Here is a 19,098-nt window from a genome sequence, read left to right as displayed (position 1 = left end):
CGTATGAATTGTCCAGAATAGGCAAGTCCATAGGGACAGAAAGCCTTATGGTGATTTCTAGGGGCTGAGGGTAGGGGACAGGGAGAAAGTGCTTAATAGGTACAGGATTTCTTTGGGAGATGACAAAAATGTTTGGAACTAGGTCAAGGTGGTGGTTGCTTAGCATTACGAGTGTACTAAATGTCACTAAATTGTTCACTTTAAGATGGATAATATGTGCTACATGAGTTTCACAAATTAAAAAATTCCTTTCTAGCTGGGGAGACAGCTCAGCAGCATAAGCACCTGCCTGGCGAGCACAAGGTCCTGAGTTCAATCCCCAGTACAGAAAGAAAAACCCTTTCCTTAGCAGCACGAGTCACATACGGCTAGTTGCCTCTGAACTCAATAGCACAACAGGAAACATTTTTATCATTACAGAGATTCTACTCAACAGCACTGCCAGACAAGTTTGACCCCTAGGAAATCAAATAATCACAGCAGTAAGATCTCTTCACAGACTTGATCTCACCTGAGCCTCTCGCAAGACAGCATTACATTTTCCTTTAAGAGATGAAAAGCTGGCATCCCATGAGGAAAAATACAGCTCCAACACCTCCAGGAAGTGGCAGGCCAGGGACTTACACTGGATCCTTAGGCACAGCCCCCTCCCGCCCCCACCCAGGTTTAGGCCCACGAGGCAGCTGCCCAACTCCTCTCTGGCTGCTGGCTTCCCTGCCCCCCATGCCCCGGTCCACTGTCAGATCTGCTTTCTCCTAGCAGGTCTCTAGCACCTGTTTAAAGCAGGACAGGGAGAGAAAATGTGTGCGCTGGAAGTAAAAGGTACTGCTCAGTCCCTGTTTGCAAAAACTGTGGAGAAAAGAGCTTATTGCTAAGAGATTTGGAATCTGAGCAAAAATTCCAGGAAGCCAGAGGCTGAGTGACGAGATCTGGGAGGAAGGAATGCGCCTTTTCCTGACCCCAACTGCCTCATCACACAGTCAGGTCAATGGCTGCCGACCTCTGAGTGCAGGGGACACTGAGCTGTCTTTACAACCTTCCAGGGTGTGCTGGGGAGGAGCTCTCCTGGCTTGGTACAATCTAGATGCATGAGGCAATGGAAAAAGCACAGAATGTTAGAAGAGTCAGCGTTTGTTCCATTTCAGCTCCATCATGACCTGAATGACCTTGAGTAAGTCAACCTCCTCAGCTTCAGTTTATCCATCTGTAAAGTGGAGGTGTTAGGGCATGCTTCCCTCCACCGGTGTATGAACAGAACGAGATGACAGATGTGACTCCCTAACACCCTGTAACATGGGTTGTCCTCACCAGGACACCAACAGTTCTCAGGTACTGTCCCTGTGTTCCTGAAGTCCTCCTTAAAAATGCTACTCCAAAGCACTCAACCAGGTACAAAGGGTATGAAAACCCAGAGGCTGCAATGGGTGTCACCTCCCTGCTGTGAATGAGTCCATCTACCTGGAGGCCTCCCCACTTGTGACTTTGTCACCTCTGTCCTCCCATCTACATCCAGAGAAGGAGGATGGTGATGCCACCTCAGGGCAGTGTCTGAGACCCACACAAAGCAAGACAGCTCTCAGTGCAGGGCCTGCCACACAACTGCCCAGCATCTGTCTCTGCCCTGCGCTGGGTGCTGGGCAGATAAAGCGGCCTAAGCCCAACTCATGACCAGGACAGGGGAGACACAGACTAGGGCAGAGGAGGGAATTGTAGGCTGTGTGGAGCTTCTAGAAGGAAAGAGCTCTCAGTTCTGCCAGAAGGAGGCCTGTAAGTAGGCCTCTGGAGAGAACCTGCAACCAGCAGGGGATGGACAGCTCCAAATAGCCTTCCCAGGACAGCACTTCTCATCCTGACCCAACACCAACCAATCAAAACAGAGTCCTGACCAATCAGAGCAACCAGGTAGGACACGCCCAGCTGCAGAGGGGCCGCCTCCAGGGGAGGAGGTCTGGACAGAGTTCACACCGGCAGGGTGTGAGGGAGCCCCACACCAGCCCTCTTTCTACATTGGCCTCTTTCATCTGTACATCCATCACTGGGGAAGACAGGGAAGCTCTACTTTAAAAACAATAGTTAAAAGCAGGGCGCCCCCCAAGGGCTTCTCAACAGGGGTGCTCTTTACTTTTGGGCAGGACTATTCTCTGCCACACAGGGCCATGGAGGACATTGCCCACTGATTGCCAGGAGAGTCCCATCATCCTGGCCTGGGGAGCAGTCCACGCTGGAACAGGCCACACCTGACTTATCGAGAGGCACACGCAGCTCAGGGCTCCGACTTCACAAGGAAGCACTGAGGCCCAGCAGGCCCAGCAGCGGCCATGCAGCAGCCCCAGGGCAGATGAACACAGGAGCTGTGAGCAATGGGCTAGGCCAGGCCTCAGAGACGTCTAAACAGGGCTCCGGGTTCCTCGCGGCAGGCAGAAGGGACCTCATCACACAATCAGGAGCGATCTCTCTCCTGGAGAGCACCTCTCGCGGACACCTGTATCCTACATGGCCAGCGGAAAAGGCAGGAGCAAGTAGTCCCTCGTGGGCCTGAACTCTCCTCAGCATCCACTGTGGAGAGCCACCGGGCCGGCTGGGAGGCCCCGCATCCAGCTATTCCCAGCTGAGGCCCAGCTCCTCCCCCGTAGGACAATTGCTCCATTGGCTGGGGTCAGGGAGAAGAGGATCATCCGCTGTGTCCCAGCCCCGAAGCTGTGGTCATGCCTGGCCCCTCCCCATCTGCACCCTCTCCTTAATGAAGCCATTGTTAGCCCAGGAGTCCCCCAACAGCTGGCCCCCACCCCTCACACTCCTACCCTGGGTCTCCCCCGCACAGTGCTACCCCAGGACCGCCCAGGAATTCCTGACTTCCTCTCCTACTTTCAGAGCGCAAAGTCCTGGAGGCCCCCCTGACCTACTGCCCCCTTGTGAGCCGGTCACTTCCCCCGCCTTGTCTGCTTTTTATACTAATCAGAGCTTCAGGGGCTGCCAGTTGACTTCTGTTCAGCATGAGAAGGAATTCAGTCCTGAGAGCATGTAATTCAGCCCGGAGTACAGAAATCTGTTTTATTTACAGGCAAATGAACCATTCTGTGTTGATTTGGGCAAACATGGAGAATCATTTATGAAGCGTTAGCGCTGCCTCCACAGCCTGTAGGTGGTCAGGCCCAGCAGAACAGAGGACAGCTTTCAGCTGCCACATCTTATAAAGCTAGGGTCCCAAGGAGCCCACATCACCACCACAAGGGCTAAGAGAAGGGAGGCCTGCACTGTTCACCTCCCTCAATTGCACACAACCCTGTCAGCACTGACGCTACAGGAGTTTCACACTCCTTCAGGTAGTCTGCCCAGCCAACCTGCAAAGAGATTCTTCTTGCCCCTGTTTTGCAGAAAGGTAAACTGAGACATAGGGAATTGTGTCCTATCCAAACTCCCCTAGCCTACAAGCAGTACAGGCAAAACACTAACAGGCAATGGGGCCTTGACTCTGCAGATGCTGTTTTTGCCATTTTCCACACAGGCAGCTCTGTAGCACCTGCCTGGTCCCAGCCGGGAAGTTCCCACGTTCCAATGCATGTGGCCATCAGCTGGTCTCCAACCAGCTTGGATCCAACCTGCCACAGCCTCAGTGACTGAAGGGTCTGCTCGTCCCAGGCCTCTTCCTTGTGAGGCAGCGTGGGACACTGCTCCTTAGGACAGCACTTCCCCAGTAACCTCTCACATGCAGCTAGGAGCCCACCAACCACTGAAGGAAGCCCACAGCACATGAGTCTCTGTTCTGCTCCTTGGCTATATGACCCACTCTGGGTGGGTGACTTAACCTGAGCCTCATTGTCCACATAAAAAAGAAGTAATAATGTCTCTCTCGTGCAATTGGGATAGTGAAATGAAATAATGTAGGGAAAGCACAGAGTATAATTCCTGGTGCCTTGGAAACCCTAAGCAAGTGCTCAAGAAGAAAAAGGAAAGGAAGCCACCAGTAGGAAGCAAGCAACTGACACACCATTCAACGTACTCCAGTCAGTCTCCACCTACACCCGCACAATCACCTCCCTGATCTTCCCTGAATCTTCCAAGAATTCCAACAAAATGTTCTAGACTCAAGCCTGAGACCATCTGGTTCCAAACGCTCCTTTCTTCAGCCACTTCCTCCTCCAAGTCTTCATCCAACCGCTCAGTGATTCATTCACACAACACTTAGCGAGCGCAACTATAGCGACAAACAGTGTCGAGAGAAAGTACAATGAACAGAGCAGGTCTTGTCCTCGTGGAGTTCTTGATGTAGCAGGAAGCTGGAAGTTGAGACAATGCACATGGTTATATAGTGACCAGCATGACGAGGGCTGCAAAGGAAGCTTCTGGAGAGTGTCTAGTGGAAGATGAGATACTAAAGCACAGAGAGGTAAAATAGCTAGCCCAAGATCACGTGGAATCACTAAAATTAAACTCCCTGTGACTGGAGGGCTGTGGGTGGAGAGAGGTGGAATGATGCTGTGCTCTTCTCCCTGGGTTCCCAGCACCTCTGGGAGTCCTTAGATTGTAGCCCAGTACAACCTTGGCCAGGCAACATCAAAGAGGTGTCATTGTCCTCATTAAGGGCATGACCTCTGGAGCCGGAAGCTGTTTGTAGACCAAACCAGAGCCCCAAGACAAGCCTGGCCTCTACTTTTGCTCCCTGCACCATGAGCTTCATAGCAATGTGAAACTCAAGCTGCTCTGTGCTCCGCCCCCACTGCTACCAGGGTACCCAGTGATACCCCGAAGCAGCCCACACTGCTCCCCAGAGTGCTGGCTGCTCAGCAGGGGACCCTGCGCAGCTGAGAGCTCCAGGACAGACGCTGCCTTTGTAACTGACAGACTAAAAGGCCGGAAGGTAAAACAGGGCTGGAGATGTGGTCACAAGAGGGCTAAAGCAGGAGTCAGAAAGGCCAAGCTTTGAAAATGGGGAGAAGGGGATACATAGGAACAACAGGTCCTGCCAGCCCTTACAGCCCTATTTATCGAAAAACCACTCTCGCTGGGCTTCTGAACTCTCCACGCATCAGCTGCCATGAGGACTGTGTCGTAGCAGGGAGGTCCTGAGGTTGCACTGGGCAGATGGCCCCAGCAGACGCTGAGACTCTGACAAGATCCTGTCTTCTGCTTCTGCACAGCAGTTACCTGTTCTGGCAGGGTTGGGAGAGCTGGCAGGATCTGTTCCACTCCTCAGTGCCCTCTCAGGCCAAGGAAAATGTCAGCCTCGCCTCCGTCCGCAGCCCAAGCTTTACATTATCTCATCTGATCTCCCATGTGACCCTACGGAGAACCCAGGGTAAACTGGCTCCCCCACACACACACACTGTGCAAACAAGGCAGCTGAGACTCACGGTTGTGGAAGTGTTTGCTAATAAACTGAAAGCACAGGACTAAGATCTTTTGAACACGAGCTTCAAACAGGCCCACCGTTCCACACTACCTGTCCTGGGAACCTTGTAAGGGGGCATGAACAGGGCAGACCTGCCCCTACGGCTCTGAAACAGCACAGATTACAGGGAACTGCAAGTCAAATCCTAGCTAGGTGCTGGTTCCTAGAAGGAACAAAGCAGTATATTGCATACAGATAGAACTCTAACTAGAAAATATGAATATCATGAAGCTTCACATTCCTAAAATTATAGCTTCAAAGTATATAAAGCAAAACTGGTTAAAAGAAAAAAATTCTGGGCATGATGGCCTCTGGGAGGCCAAGGTAGGAAGATTCCAAGTTCAAGACCAGCCTGGGGCTGGGGAGATGGCTCAGTGGAATAAGCACTTCCCTGGCAAGCGCAAGGGCCTGAGTTCAATCCCCGGTTCCGCTAAAAAAAAAAAAGAAAAAGACCAGCCTGGGTTCAATCCTCAGTACTGGAGGAAAAAAACAACGAGAAGGAACTCCCAAGCAAAGGAGATTTTATACATTTCTCTCAAAAATAGATAAATGAAGTGAATTAGCAAGTCTTACTCTGGTCTCAAATTCCTTTGTGCCCTTAAAAATTGAGAGTCCAAAAAGACCTTTCATTTATGTGGATTTATACCTATAGTTACATACCATGTTTGAAATTTAAAATCAGGAAGAAAAAAAAGTTAAGTGTATTAATTCAGCTAAGTAATCATTATATGTCAATATAAATAAATTTTTCACAAAAAGTATATTTTCCAACGAGAAAGTATTTAGTGAGAAGAGTGGCATGCCTTTATATTTTGTAAGTCGCTTTAATGTCCAGCTTAATAGACGACACTGGGTTCTCCTATCTGCCTCTGCACTTAATTTATTGCCACATGGACTTTGGTTGAAGAATATGGAGAAAATTTGGTCTCACACGAAAATGTCGTTGGAAAAGGGAGAGGCCTCCAGATAATTGTGGACATTCTTCCTTGATAAGATCTCCCTCAAAAGTGACAAATGGTTATTTCTTAAATGTTTGCTATAATATAGACTCTGAAACCATATCAATAAACTGTTCTTACTCTAGTACCTTAAATTGGTCTGTCTCATACTTTGAGTAAACCTGTGAAGTATGTACAGTTTTAAACTTATAGACCTTCAAAAGGGTCTTGAGAATCCCCTGGGGTAACCTGACTTATTTAGAGAACCACTGAACTAAGCAATAAAAAGGTAGAAAATGTAGGATTTGACACATAATGAACAAGTTTGGTCAAAGTGGCATCTTGGTTCGAAGAGGTATCTGAGTAGGTATCTACACAGAGCCTTGGTCATAACAAACCACAAATATGTATTCTTGTGAACAAACAGTCCCTCCATCAGCTGCAGAAACACGTGCCTAGACAGACTGCACACACTCCAGGGTGGACAGATGCCCAGCACGCCGGGTGGCCCTCCAGCTGCAGAGCCTTGGGTCAGCCTCATCACCAAGGCATACCACATCACAGGGAGCCTTCTCCCTCTGCTGCAGAGCCAGGGTAACATGCTGGCCACAAAGGGAGGCTCCCGACAGGAGGCACAGCCCTGGCAGGGCTCATGCCTGGGAAGGGCTTCCCTCCTCACTCTCACCACCTGTCCAGTCAGTGAGCCTTTGGGGCTCAGAGTTGCCATGTAAAGGCTGCCCATCTTCCCTTCCCAGGTCCCATTGCCCTCTGGAGCCCCCCTGGGGCTGCCAGGCACAGACTTACACATGTCTTACCATGGTTTGTCTTTACATAAGCAGCAGCAGGATCAATGCTGGGTCTGTCCAGGTCAGGCACTGGGACACCCAAAAACAGCTGCCCAAGGACCCAGCACCTTGGAGGCCCCACCACCCCCAACAGTGTCCAGGATTACACCTCCCCTGGAGGACAGAAGGCTACCCCTCATGGAAGGGTGGAGGAGCTGGAGACTAGGGAGAAGAACTGCTGCTCTGAACCCCAAATCAAAACTAGAGGCATAATGTCTGAAACAGTTTTCAGAGCACATTCAACATTTCTAGCCCACAGTCACACACCTTTGGAGATCTTACATTCCTAAGTGTTCTTCACCTGCTGGCACTGGCAGAGACTTTCCTTTCATTCATTCATTTGCTTTATTTGCCCATCACAAAAGCTACTGAGGAAATTCCATTTTACAAACCAGCAAATTGAGGGTCAAAACAGTCAAGAACTTGCCCAAGATCACACAGCCAGTAAGAAGCCATAAGCAGCCCCAATTTGAATCTCTGTCTACAGTTAGGGCTAAAGGCCCCTTAGTACACCACACTGCCTAGGCCTGCAAACAGCACTCCTTCACCTGGGTGATCATCTGCAGTTTTATTTGCTTGCTTGTTTGGTTGGTTGGTTGGTTGGTTGGTTGGTTGGTTGTTTTCTTGGTGTTTTGAGATGGGTCTCATTAGATAGCCCAGGCTGGTCTCAAACTTAATAGCCTCCTGCCTCTACCTCCTAAGTGCTAGGATTGTAGGCATGCACCACCACACTTGGCTTCAAAGCCTTTTAATGGTAGGGACTGAGAGGGGCAAAGAAAGTGTCCAGCTTGCTGTATCAGAACCCAACATGGTCATCCTGGAACTCAAAAGACATCTTGTTCCAACCCCATCTCTGCCTGTTAAACCACCTGCCTCCTCTGCCCTGCCTTGTGTCTTCAGCCTACAATTTAGAGCAGGTGAAGCAGGGCCAGGTCCTCTCACCTGTGTCCCTACCCACTGCACGCTGTGCTCTGCACAGTATTCAGACAGATTGGCTGGGATGTGAGAAGTGTTCCCAACCTCTCTACCACCTCTACAAAGACCAACCCAAGAGAAGATGGGATCCTTAGAAATGGGGAGTCTCCCTCCTAAGAAATTCCTCCCCAGGACCCTTCCCACCAAAGGCTGGAAATCAGGAGTATGACAAGACTCTTAAGAAAGTCCCTCCTCAGGTAGTATTAAGCCTTTCCTTCAAGTTCCTATCACAAGAAAACCAAGGAAGGCATGGCCCAGACTGGAAGGAAAAATACCCAGCTTGGAATCCCTGAAAGTCACCTCCCTCTCTGATGACTCTCTGGATGCCTTCTTCAATGACATTATTAATTCCTTCCTCCATTTTTTTTTTTTTCAGAACCAGGGATTGAACTCAGGTCCTTGCACTTGCTAGGCAAGCACTTATTCCACTGAGCCATCTCCCCGGCCCCCCATATTGTTTTCTACTCCTTGATAAAATTTATCTCACCTTTGGAGACCCACACTAGGGATTCAAATCCTGGCCCTCTCCTGAGCAATATGGCTTAGGATCGATCCCTTTACCTCTCTGAGCTTCTGCAAGGCCACTAGGCCTACAGAATCAGAATCCAGACCTCCTAGTGTTTCTGGCCCCTGACTCTAGAACCAGACTTTCTGGGCCCAAATGCTGGCTGTGGGGTTCACGTAATCTCTCTTGGCCTCAACATCTGCATCTGTAAGGTGAGGACAACAATACTCCTACCTGCCTTGTAGCTATGCTACCAGAACTAAACAAGGCGCTTCAGGCAATGCACTTAGAACAGGCTTGACACACCATTCACACCCAGTAAGTACCAGTTACCACTAGAATGGAGTCCTCCTGCACCATCCCTGGCACTTAGAGCTCATAAAACAGAAGCCACACTTACCTGAACACACACACACACACACACACACACACACACACACACACCCCCGCTACATCTGGGTCTTAGCCCTTTCTGATCTGCCCGCTGTGGGCAGAGGAGCTCAATCAGTGAACACCCTGAGACGGCAGAGGGAAGCACTGCCCTCCTGGACCAGCGGGTCTGCTCTGGAGAACAGCAGAGAAGGTGTGGGGAAGAGAAAACAGAAGACAGTGAGCAAGGAGAGAGATAAGCAAGAGTGAGAAAACGAACGGGGGGGAGGGGGGGGCTGAGGCGGAGAAAGATAAGGCGGAGGGATGGAGAAGGCCAGGAGCGAGCAAAACGCCAGGCAGGCGCAGGAGCGCCCGAGAGAGGTGCGCTGTGAACTGCCAGCGCACCGGCGGAAAGCGCCCAGCCGGCTCGGGCGGGGGCGAGGGGCTCCACCCTGCCCCGCCGCCCTGGGGCGGGGGCCGGTCGGCCTGAGATTGGCTGGGGCACGCAGTGAGGCCCGGCCGGGAGCCCTGAGGTGGGAGGCGCCTGGAGCACTTGGGGCACCCGGAGTGGAGCGGAGCGAAGGCTGCCACCCTCTCGGGCCACCTCAGCGGCGGCTGCTGGGGCTCGCAGACCAGCGCGGCCATGCGGGCAGCGGCGGGGGTCGCGCGGGCGGCGGCGCTGGCGCTGCTGGGGGCGCTGCTCTGCGTCCCGGTGCGCGGCGAGGAGTACGAGTACTACGGCTGGCAGGCCGAGCCGCTGCACGGCCGCTTCTACTCCAAGCCGCCCCAGTGCCTTGACATCCCCGCCGACCTGCCGCTCTGCCACACAGTGGGGTACAAGCGCATGCGGCTGCCCAACCTGCTGGAGCACGAGAGCCTGGCCGAGGTGAAGCAGCAGGCGAGCAGCTGGCTGCCGCTGCTGGCCAAGCGCTGCCACTCGGACACGCAGGTCTTCCTCTGCTCGCTCTTCGCGCCCGTCTGCCTCGACCGGCCCATCTACCCGTGCCGCTCGCTGTGCGAGGCCGTGCGCGCCGGCTGCGCGCCGCTCATGGAGGCCTACGGCTTCCCCTGGCCCGAGATGCTGCACTGCCACAAGTTCCCCCTGGACAACGACCTCTGCATCGCCGTGCAGTTCGGGCACTTGCCCGCCACCGCGCCTCCAGGTAGCGTCACCGCCCCCCTCGCCCGGCTGCACTGGGCGCCTGCGAGCCTGGCCCGGACACTTGCCACCCCAGACCCCGTGCCATCCTTACACATGCACGCGCTCACACTCACCCGCGCGCTTGCGCGTCGCCCTGCACTGCACCCCGGGAGTGGTCTCTTGCTGCCTGCCCAGTCCCAGACTGAGGGCTGCCCGAGCAGTGGGTCCCTGCGCTCCCAGCGTCCCAAAGGTTCTCTGGCATTCCAGCCCTGACGAGGCCCGCCTTCCCAAGCCGCTGAATTCCTCGGTGCCCTGGGTCCCCTGCAAGTAGTTTACTGACTTTCTCAGCCCAAGAATGCCCAGGGCACCTTAAAGTGCAGTTCACCTGGACCCCAGGGACCAAGACCACCCCTACCTCGTGTTGGGACCTTGGGAAGGGAAGTCGGGGTAAGGAAGAACTGGGGGGTTTGGAGGGCTCCTGGGCTATGCCCCTCTCATTTCTATGCCTGGACCCTAACTTCCCCCGCCCTCTTCTTGGATTCCCGGGTTCAGCACTTGGATAAGGCTCAGCACTTCAGCCTCAGAACCTCAGGGGAATTGCTTAATTTCTCTGCACCTCTGGTTTCCCCATAAAAAGGAAAGAAGGAAAGAAGGAAAGAAGGAAGGAAGGAAGGAAGGAAGGAAGGAAGGAAGGAAGGAAGGAAGGAAGAAAGGAAGGAAGATAGATATAGATAGATTCATTAGACCTGTAAAATGCTAAATACCGCCTCCCAGCCACACCCCCAGTGCCAGTACCCCTGATTTCTGCTCAGGGTAGCAGTCCCTTCCCGTGGGTCCCTACAGGTCTGTGCCCCTTGCCCTTTCCCTCCCAGTAACTCCTTTCCAAGCTGTCTGGACACCCAGTGTCCAGCAAGAGGATTAATCACAACACCCAGTGCAGCCTCGCCCGGGCTTTAGCACAGGGCACAACCCGCCTCCTGCTGGGCTCACCCCAAAAGCAGCACCACTCCTTCTCCTGCCCTCCCTACTGCCCTTAAAGCCACTAAACTGCACCACAGCCCCAGGCTAACCTTCCCTCCAGTGTGCCCACCCCTCCACAGTGTGCCCTCTCCTCTGTGGTCCTGTGCCTGGGGGCAGAGGGAAAGCCCCTATCCTGCAGGTTAGCATCCAAACAGGAGCTGGAGAGGGAGCCCAAGAAGCAGAGTCATGGACCAGGCAGGATCCCTGCAGGTTCCTTATCTGGTTTCTTTTAGAGCCCAGACATTAACAACCTGGGAAACCCCACTTGGCCTGCGCTCCCCACTCTGCCAGCCCATGAGTCCCCTCCCCCAATGACAGGCACCTACCTAGAGGCAGACACAGGAGCAGGTGGACAGAGTGCAGGATGGTGGCCTGAGGACTGGAAGCTGCCTGGAGAAGTGCTTTTATAGCCAACAGATAACACTCAGAATATTTCATATAAAAATGAATCTTGAGAATAAGCACTTGCCTGGCAAGAGCAAGGCCCTGAGTTCAATCCCTGGTACCACAAAAAAATTTACATTTAAATTTTAAAAAAATGAATCTTGGCTTCCCTTAAAAAATCATAAGTTCCAGTATCACTAATTGGCCCACCTCGGAGGAGGGCCTTCTCAGTCTAGCACAGACCCAGCCCTGCCCACTTCACTGTATACCCCCTACCTGGTACCCACAAGCAGCCCCATCCTGGTACTAAATGGGCAGTCACAAATCCCGAAACCTAAGCTGGGTTCTCATGAGCTCTGTGGACTTGGGTAACCACTCTGGGCCTAAGTTTCCTCTCTCTCTCTCTCTCTCTCTCTCTCTCTCTCTCTCTCCCCGGAACCAGGGATTGAACTCAGGCCCTTGCGCTTGCCAGGCAAGCACTTATTCTACTGAGCTATCTCCCCAGCCCCATAAGTTTCCTTTTCCCTAAGAGAAATAATAGTAACTGCTTCAAAGGCTGAGAATTAGATGGGATAAACTTTAAAGGGAAATGTGCATCATGGTTGCAGCTGCCAGGGCTGCGGCGCGGTGTGTCCCCCTGAACAGTACCAGTCCCCACAATGTTGTCTCCTGTGCAGCACTATCTCCATCATCTGCTTTCCTGGAGGAATGGGGGGCAGCCGGCCAGTGGGAGTTCTGCACAGTAGGTGGCTCTTTGGACCCCAAACTCCTCACCGACTGCCACCCACCCAGCCATGCTTTCTCTCTGCAGTGACCAAGATCTGCACCCAATGTGAGATGGAGCACAGCGCCGATGGCCTCATGGAGCAGATGTGCTCCAGTGACTTTGGTGAGTATGGGCCACGTGCCTGGGCCCTGGCATTGCCCCCCGCTGTCTCCCTGACACACAGACTAACATGGGTGCCCACACCCATCACATAAGCCCCACAAGCTCCAGCCCTTTTAGAATCTGATGATACCCATAAACCCTCTCCCCATAGAGATGTACCCTTTTTTGCACATCATCCCAGAAGCTTCAGAAGCCCCTCAAGGTCATGGGCTATGGGCCTCAGAAACCATCCCTGGCTGGGGCTCCTGCAGCCCTTCCTTGGCACTGTCCACAGAGGGCACCCCCAGCTGGAGGTCTCTTTGGGGGATGTAGGCTTGCCCCAGAGACAGGAGAAACTGTGGTAGGAGAGAAGGGCTGACGGCTAAAAGTGGAGATCCTCATCCCTGGCTATTCTGTGCCAATACCCACAGTTCCACTGGCCAGGGGTTCCACTGGTCACCTGTCCCCACAACTTCATCCTAATCTCCCCTTCCTGGGACAACCATACCAAGCCTAACTAGAACCTAACTCACTTGTGGGCCATAAAGTTCAAGGGCAACCTTTGCCAAGTCAGTTCCTTGCATTGGTCTTATCTTCCCTGTCAATAAAAAAAAAAGAAAAATGAATACTATTAAATCCTTTCTTCGGATGAGTATTCCATGTCAGTAGCCTTGGGAAGAAATGCTGCTGTATCGTAAGGTGTGTGTGCGCGCGCGTGTGTCTGTGTGTGTGTGTGTGTGTGTGTGATTCAGAAAGGAGGAAGGAGGAGGGGAGAGAAAGTTGTTTTAGGGCAGTTTCCTTCCTAGGGGGCAGTGTCATTCCCTGGATTCTGGTCTATGTAGGGAGCCAGAGACCTGAAGAAAGGAGAGTGTAGCCCAGGGGACTCCCCACCTGCCTCCAGCCCAGGCTTACTGTCCCCAACTATATCAGACCCCGGGCCACCCTGGGGTAACCCAGCGGTGACTGTCCGGGGTTCTGCCGTCATCTCCCTGCATGCTCTCATTCCTACACATCCTACAAACACGCTCTCAGAGACCACGATACGCAGTCCCGCTGTCTCAGGCTCCCTTCCCTCTCTCCTGTGCACACGTGCACCCACACGCACACAGAGGTGACAGCGGTACATCCACGGCACAGCTGCTCTACGCGCTTCTCTTCCCAGCTCTGTGCCCCATGATGTGATGCGGTTGGTCACGGTGGGTATCAGAAAATGCCTCAAGGAGGAAGGCCGCGCCTCCCTCCCAGTGCTGGCTGTTACAGCCCACTGCTGCTCCATGCCCTTACCACATGTACGCACACATACACCCTCCAAACACGCATACGCACACACAGCCAGAAATCCCATCAGAATCAGTCCGCCTGAGCATGAAGCCCAGCCTTCCTCCCCGAGGACCTCCTTTAGAGGTTACAACCAACTCCAACACCTGCCCCCAGGACTCCAGGCTGGGCAGACTTCCATCCAGGCACTGCAATTCAGGCAAGACACACCCTCTCCCCACCTCATTTTCCCCTCCTGTACTTTGAGCATGAAGCTCTGTAGGCCCATGAAAGTCCAGCACCTGATAGGCGCTTTATGAATATTAAAACATATTCATGTGAGCCCCACCCTCCAAGCCCTATGGTGCAGCAGGCTCCCTGAGCCCTAAGGAGAATTACGAGGCATGTCCTCAGACCCAAGCCCCCTCAGGCTGCCCCTCTGCTCTCTCCCACAGTGGTCAAAATGCGCATTAAGGAGATCAAGATAGAGAATGGAGACCGGAAGTTGATAGGAGCCCAGAAGAAGAAGAAGCTACTCAAGCCAGGCCCCTTGAAGCGCAAGGACGCCAAGAGGCTGGTTCTGCACATGAAGAACGGCGCAGGCTGCCCCTGCCCACAGCTGGACAGCCTGGCAGGCAGCTTCCTGGTCATGGGCCGCAAAGTGGACGGACAGCTACTGCTCATGGCCGTCTACCGCTGGGACAAGAAGAATAAGGAGATGAAGTTTGCTGTCAAATTCATGTTCTCCTACCCCTGCTCCCTCTACTACCCCTTCTTCTACGGGGCCGCAGAGCCCCACTGAAGGGCACTCCTCCCTGCCCCCGCCAGCCAGCTGTGCCTTGCCCTCTGTCCCTGCCCATCCGGCCTTGTGCCCACTCCCAGGCTGACCCAGGTGCTGGCAGAGGGTAGTCTCCTACAGAGTTGAGAGGGGCCCAGCCCCACAGATGGGCCCAGGGCCTAGGGCCAGTCCTTCGAGACAGCTCTGGGTCTTCAGCTTTCTTTTAGAAGACAGACTTTCTCTTCTGGGGTTTCCTCTTCTCAGGAAGAGGCCAGAGGGAGGGCAGAGCAAGGGAAGGGTGGAGGGCAGCCTGAGGAGGGAGCCCCCCACATGCAGTGCCTTAGGGCCATGTCTCCACATTGGGCCAGGCCACTTGGGGAGTTCTCCCCGCTGCCCCTCTATGTCCCTTCACAGCCCTCCAAAGCCGAGGAGGGAGGGTCCCCATGCCTCTCTCCCAGGCCACTACCCCAGGCCTCAGCCAGCCCCCAGCCAGGTCCGCTCCTTGGGCTCCTTGCCTCGTCTCTGCATCTCCCTTTTCCCCGATAATGCTAAGTTATTACTACTGCAGTGAAGCCATGGGTTCTAGATGACAGATTCAAGCAGGGTTGGATTTAATTGGGGTTTTTTTAAAGTTTTTAATTAAATTTAAAAAAAAAAAAAAAAAGAACAGTTGGTTTGGACTGATAATTTGTCAGCTGGTTCCAAAGAGGGAAGAGGTAAAGGAAGCTTATGATGGACTATTAGCAAGAGGTCCTTATCCTAACTGCCACTGGGCCACACAGACCCCCATGGGATGCCTAAGACAAGCAATGTGCTGATTTATAGGCTCCCTGAGAGCACACCGCAACCGTCACCCTCATACCCAATCACTAAGTGAGGGGTGTCCCAGAAGAACAGGGGTGTTGGGTTCCCCAGCTTGCTGCCCCTAATCAATAGACTTCCACAGCGGGACAGCATCCCTGCCTCCCTGGCAGTGCCTGGCCTAAGGAGTCTAAGGCGGCCAGGCCACAGGGAACTAGACCTGGAGAGCCCGAGGCCTCGGGGATGTCACTCCTCCCTTTGGGCTTTCCAACACCACTGGGCAAAGGTCTGACCTGTGAGTGACAGTGCCTTAGACCAGCACTACTCTAAGCGTGATCCCTGGGGTCAGCAGCAGCAGGGACGGCACTGCCCAGGAACTAGCTGGAAACTCAGACTCTCAATAGCATTGCACTGAGCTACAGCCCAGCACACCCTGCTGTTGACAAGGCCTCACTAAATTGCCCAAACCGAGCTTGAAGTCCTCCTGCCCCCCAAAATGCTTCCAGGCCTGACCACCACACCCAGCTCAGCATCTGCTCGCTAACACTTGAGCAGCACGAGATAATCGAGAGAGCTTTCATACAACACTAAACGCCACCCTGACACTAGAATGCCAAGGAAGCACCGGAAAGCAGTATGTTTAGTCACTGGGTGATGTGCAGCCGTAGTTGAGAACCAGTACCAAGGTAAAGCAACCCCTGAGGTAAGGAAAGGGGCTTGGGTCTGCAGTGGGCTCGGAGCCGGTGGAGGTGGATGATGCAGAAGTGGGTGGAGGCTTGGAAGGCCACTGTTACCCACATGGCCAACATTTGGAAGGGGGGGTTCCCAGACAAAGCTCCCTGGGCCCTCAGTAGATACTAAGGAATAGAGATGGTGTCCCCAGAGCAGGACCCGAGAACTCCCTGAGGGCCTTCTCTGGCCAGCGAGTGTGGGAAGTCCAGGGAAGTCCAGCTGCTCCTCCAAGACAAAGGAGCCCCCAGATGAAGGTAACCCAGCGTCTGCAGCGCTTGGGCGCACATCAGCCCGAAGGAATGGCGAGGCGGCTTCTCTAGAATGCTGACTTTCCTCTCTCTCTCTCTCTCTCTCTCTCTCTCTCTCTCTCTCTCTCGTCTCGCTAACAGGTGGTCTGACAACCTGCCTATAAATCACCCCGGGGGCAGTCAGGTGGCCCCAGCAGGAGCAGCAAAAGCCTCCTGGTTTCGTCTTACCCTTAGCCACTGCCACCCACTCTGCCCAAACCCTGCCCAGCCCTCCTGACTCCCTGAATCTGCCCCTTGTCTCCCAGCCTCCTACCCCAACCAAATATTTATGGACACTTCTATGGTCAACCAGGACCAGGGATTATTTTTCCACTGAGCACACAGGACTCAGGCCCACCCCTGGCTGAAGCACAATGCTGACCTCTGTCAGGTGCTGGCAGCAGAGCAGTGCAGTGGTGAGGAGAGGGCTCCTCCACACCCCAGGAAGGCCAGTCAGGACCTGCCACCTTCACAGGAGCCCAGGACTGGCCTGTACGTGTACTCTGCCAGGCCCCCGAGGAACTGTTTCTGGGACCAAGAAGAATCCATCCCCAAAGCAGGAAGGCCCTGCAAGGGCCCTGTCCCTCCCCTCCAGTCGCTGCCAGCTCCACTGCTCTCTCTCCTGACTGATGAGGACCACAGCTGGGCCCAGCATGTCAGAGAACTGCCGCTGCCCACAAGAACACAGCAGAAAGACTGGTGCTGTGGGGGTACACAGGTGGGAGGTCTGTGTCCCCCACTCCTGCGTTCCTGCCCTGTAGTGGAAGGAGCACTTTTGTTCTGGCAGTTACAAGATGGCGCCTCTTCCTCCCAACTTCCCAGCCACATTCCAGGCAGGAAGGCGGGGAAAGGTTAAGAGCAAAATCTGCATGTCAGCTGTTTCCAGCCCTTTTGATCAAGAAAAATAGTTCTGTTCCAACTAGGCCCACCTGGTAGATTTCCACTACTAGCTCACTGGCCAGAGCTAAATCACAGCCCCTCTCCACACTGCAAGACAGCAGAGAAAATCACGTTTTCCACCAGGTACAGAATCAGAAATCTAGTATAAAGGAGGAAGTATCTGGAGGTAAGTGAGCACACAGGGCTGGGGTGAGAACACACAGCCTAGATCCATCTGGCTTCTACCCTGTGACGTAGAGGCTGCGTGGCTGAGAACACAGCCTGCTACGAGGAGGAGTACATTGGCTGCTTCTCAGGGTCACCGAGTGTTAAGTGTTAGATGCACGGAATGTACCTGGAAACAATGCACAGAATTCACAAAACGTTAAGTAGCTGTTCCTATTTTTATGAATTAAAGCCATGACCTAGCAGTGCCTATACATAATAGGTGCTCGGTAACAGCCCTGATTCCTTAACCGAGACACACAAATGGCAGGAAGGCAGGGGAAAGCCAAGAGGATTTGCTCTTGAAGCCAGAATTACAGAATCAACACGGGCCTTTGCTCAGAACTGTACCTCCCGAGCCTGGGGTGATGGCACATACCTACGATCCCAGCACTCCAGAGGTTAGGCAGAAGGGTTACTGTGAGTTCAGGGCCAGCTCAGGGTACCCTGTGGCCCAAGATCAGCCTCAACTATAGAGCAAGATCCTGTCTCAAATAAAAAAGCAGAAAGAAAACCCACAGTACACATCTATTTCTCTTATTAGTAGATAAGCCAAAATTAGGGTGAAGACATCTAATCCCAGCAATCAATGAATATCAAGGCCACAATGGATAGGTAGCAGGCCTGAATGCGTCCATATTCTAATTTATGCTTCCCAACAGTCCTTGGAGACAGTGTGCCTTAATGACCGTGCTGCAGCTCAGTAAGTTAAGCAGCAAGGTGGTGCAGGGGACCTGACCTCCCATTTTTCAGCAACGCACCATCTGCCGAGGCAAAGCTGAGGACAACCAGCGGGGGCACACAGCCGTGTCTCCATTGTAGACCCGCTGCCCGGGAAGGTTTCTGGGAGCCCTGCCCCAGCTCACTGCCAGGGAGGGCCTGATGGAGACAGAGCAGCCAGTGGCTTTTCTCCCAGTTCCCAGACAGCCCACCCCAACCCCTCCTCTCCTCACTCGTGCCAGCACCCAGCCCAAGTCCCCACAAAGGAAGCTCACATCCCACAACTGTTTAGCCGGCTGCAATCCCGACCAAAGTTCACAACTTGGGAAATCTAATGTGGGGAGCAGTTGCTGCTGGAATGTGTGTGGCTGGGACCCAGTGTCCCAGCCCAGACAGTAGGCTGTGTTGGGGCTGGGAAGAAAGCTGGCAGCCCAGGGAACCCGGAATCCCCAGCCCCCGGCTGTGCCAGAGAATGGAATGTGCTGCACTCTGGGTGTCAAGCAGGAGGTGGGGGGCCTTGGAGCTGGGAGAGGCAGGGGCTCCTGTCACAAGGCTGCCTCTGTTCTGCTGGAGATTGAGCCCACTTCGTTGCCGCTGGGCTGAAGACAGGAGAGAAGACAGAGGAGAGGAGAAGACTGTGCTTGGGAGCTGACACTCCTACGAGCGCGCGCAGCGGGCAGCTCCTGAGTTGGTGGGGACCAGGCAGAACGGAGAATGACCGCCCGGAGTGCTGCTCCTCAGAGTTTCTCTTAGGCCTGTACCTGCACCTGCACCACAATTCCCATCCTCACGATGGCCTTCTAGAGCTGTGATCGTGGGCAGGTTACCTAAGTGGAGTTAACCACACAACACCCCCAGCTGCAGGGACCATCATGGGGCCAAAGTGTTGCCTGGCGCAGATCTCGATGGAGGGGGTGTGCGTGTCCTGAGGCCCGCTGGCTGTAGGACAGACTCGGAGCCAGGTCCCTCAGAGAGTGCGTGGAGA

The 19,098-nt window shown here is 53.7% G+C and overlaps 1 protein-coding gene across 1 annotated transcript; it reads left to right on the top strand.

Annotated features, from left to right (window-relative positions):
- The first annotated feature begins 9,580 nt into the window (after nt 1-9,580).
- On the top strand, nt 9,581-15,084 carry Sfrp5 (secreted frizzled related protein 5). Its single transcript, XM_004625527.2, has 3 exons — nt 9,581-10,184; nt 12,378-12,455; nt 14,147-15,084. The coding sequence occupies exons 1-3, from the start codon at nt 9,665-9,667 to the stop codon at nt 14,491-14,493; spliced, it is 945 nt and encodes a 314-aa protein (XP_004625584.1). The 5' UTR covers nt 9,581-9,664; the 3' UTR covers nt 14,494-15,084.
- Nucleotides 15,085-19,098: the final 4,014 nt, after the last annotated feature.

Source organism: Octodon degus, unplaced genomic scaffold (genome assembly GCF_000260255.1).
Source record: "Octodon degus isolate 3935 unplaced genomic scaffold, OctDeg1.0 scaffold00010, whole genome shotgun sequence".
NCBI lineage: Eukaryota > Metazoa > Chordata > Mammalia > Rodentia > Octodontidae > Octodon > Octodon degus.
This window is presented reverse-complemented; position numbering and strand designations above follow the sequence as displayed.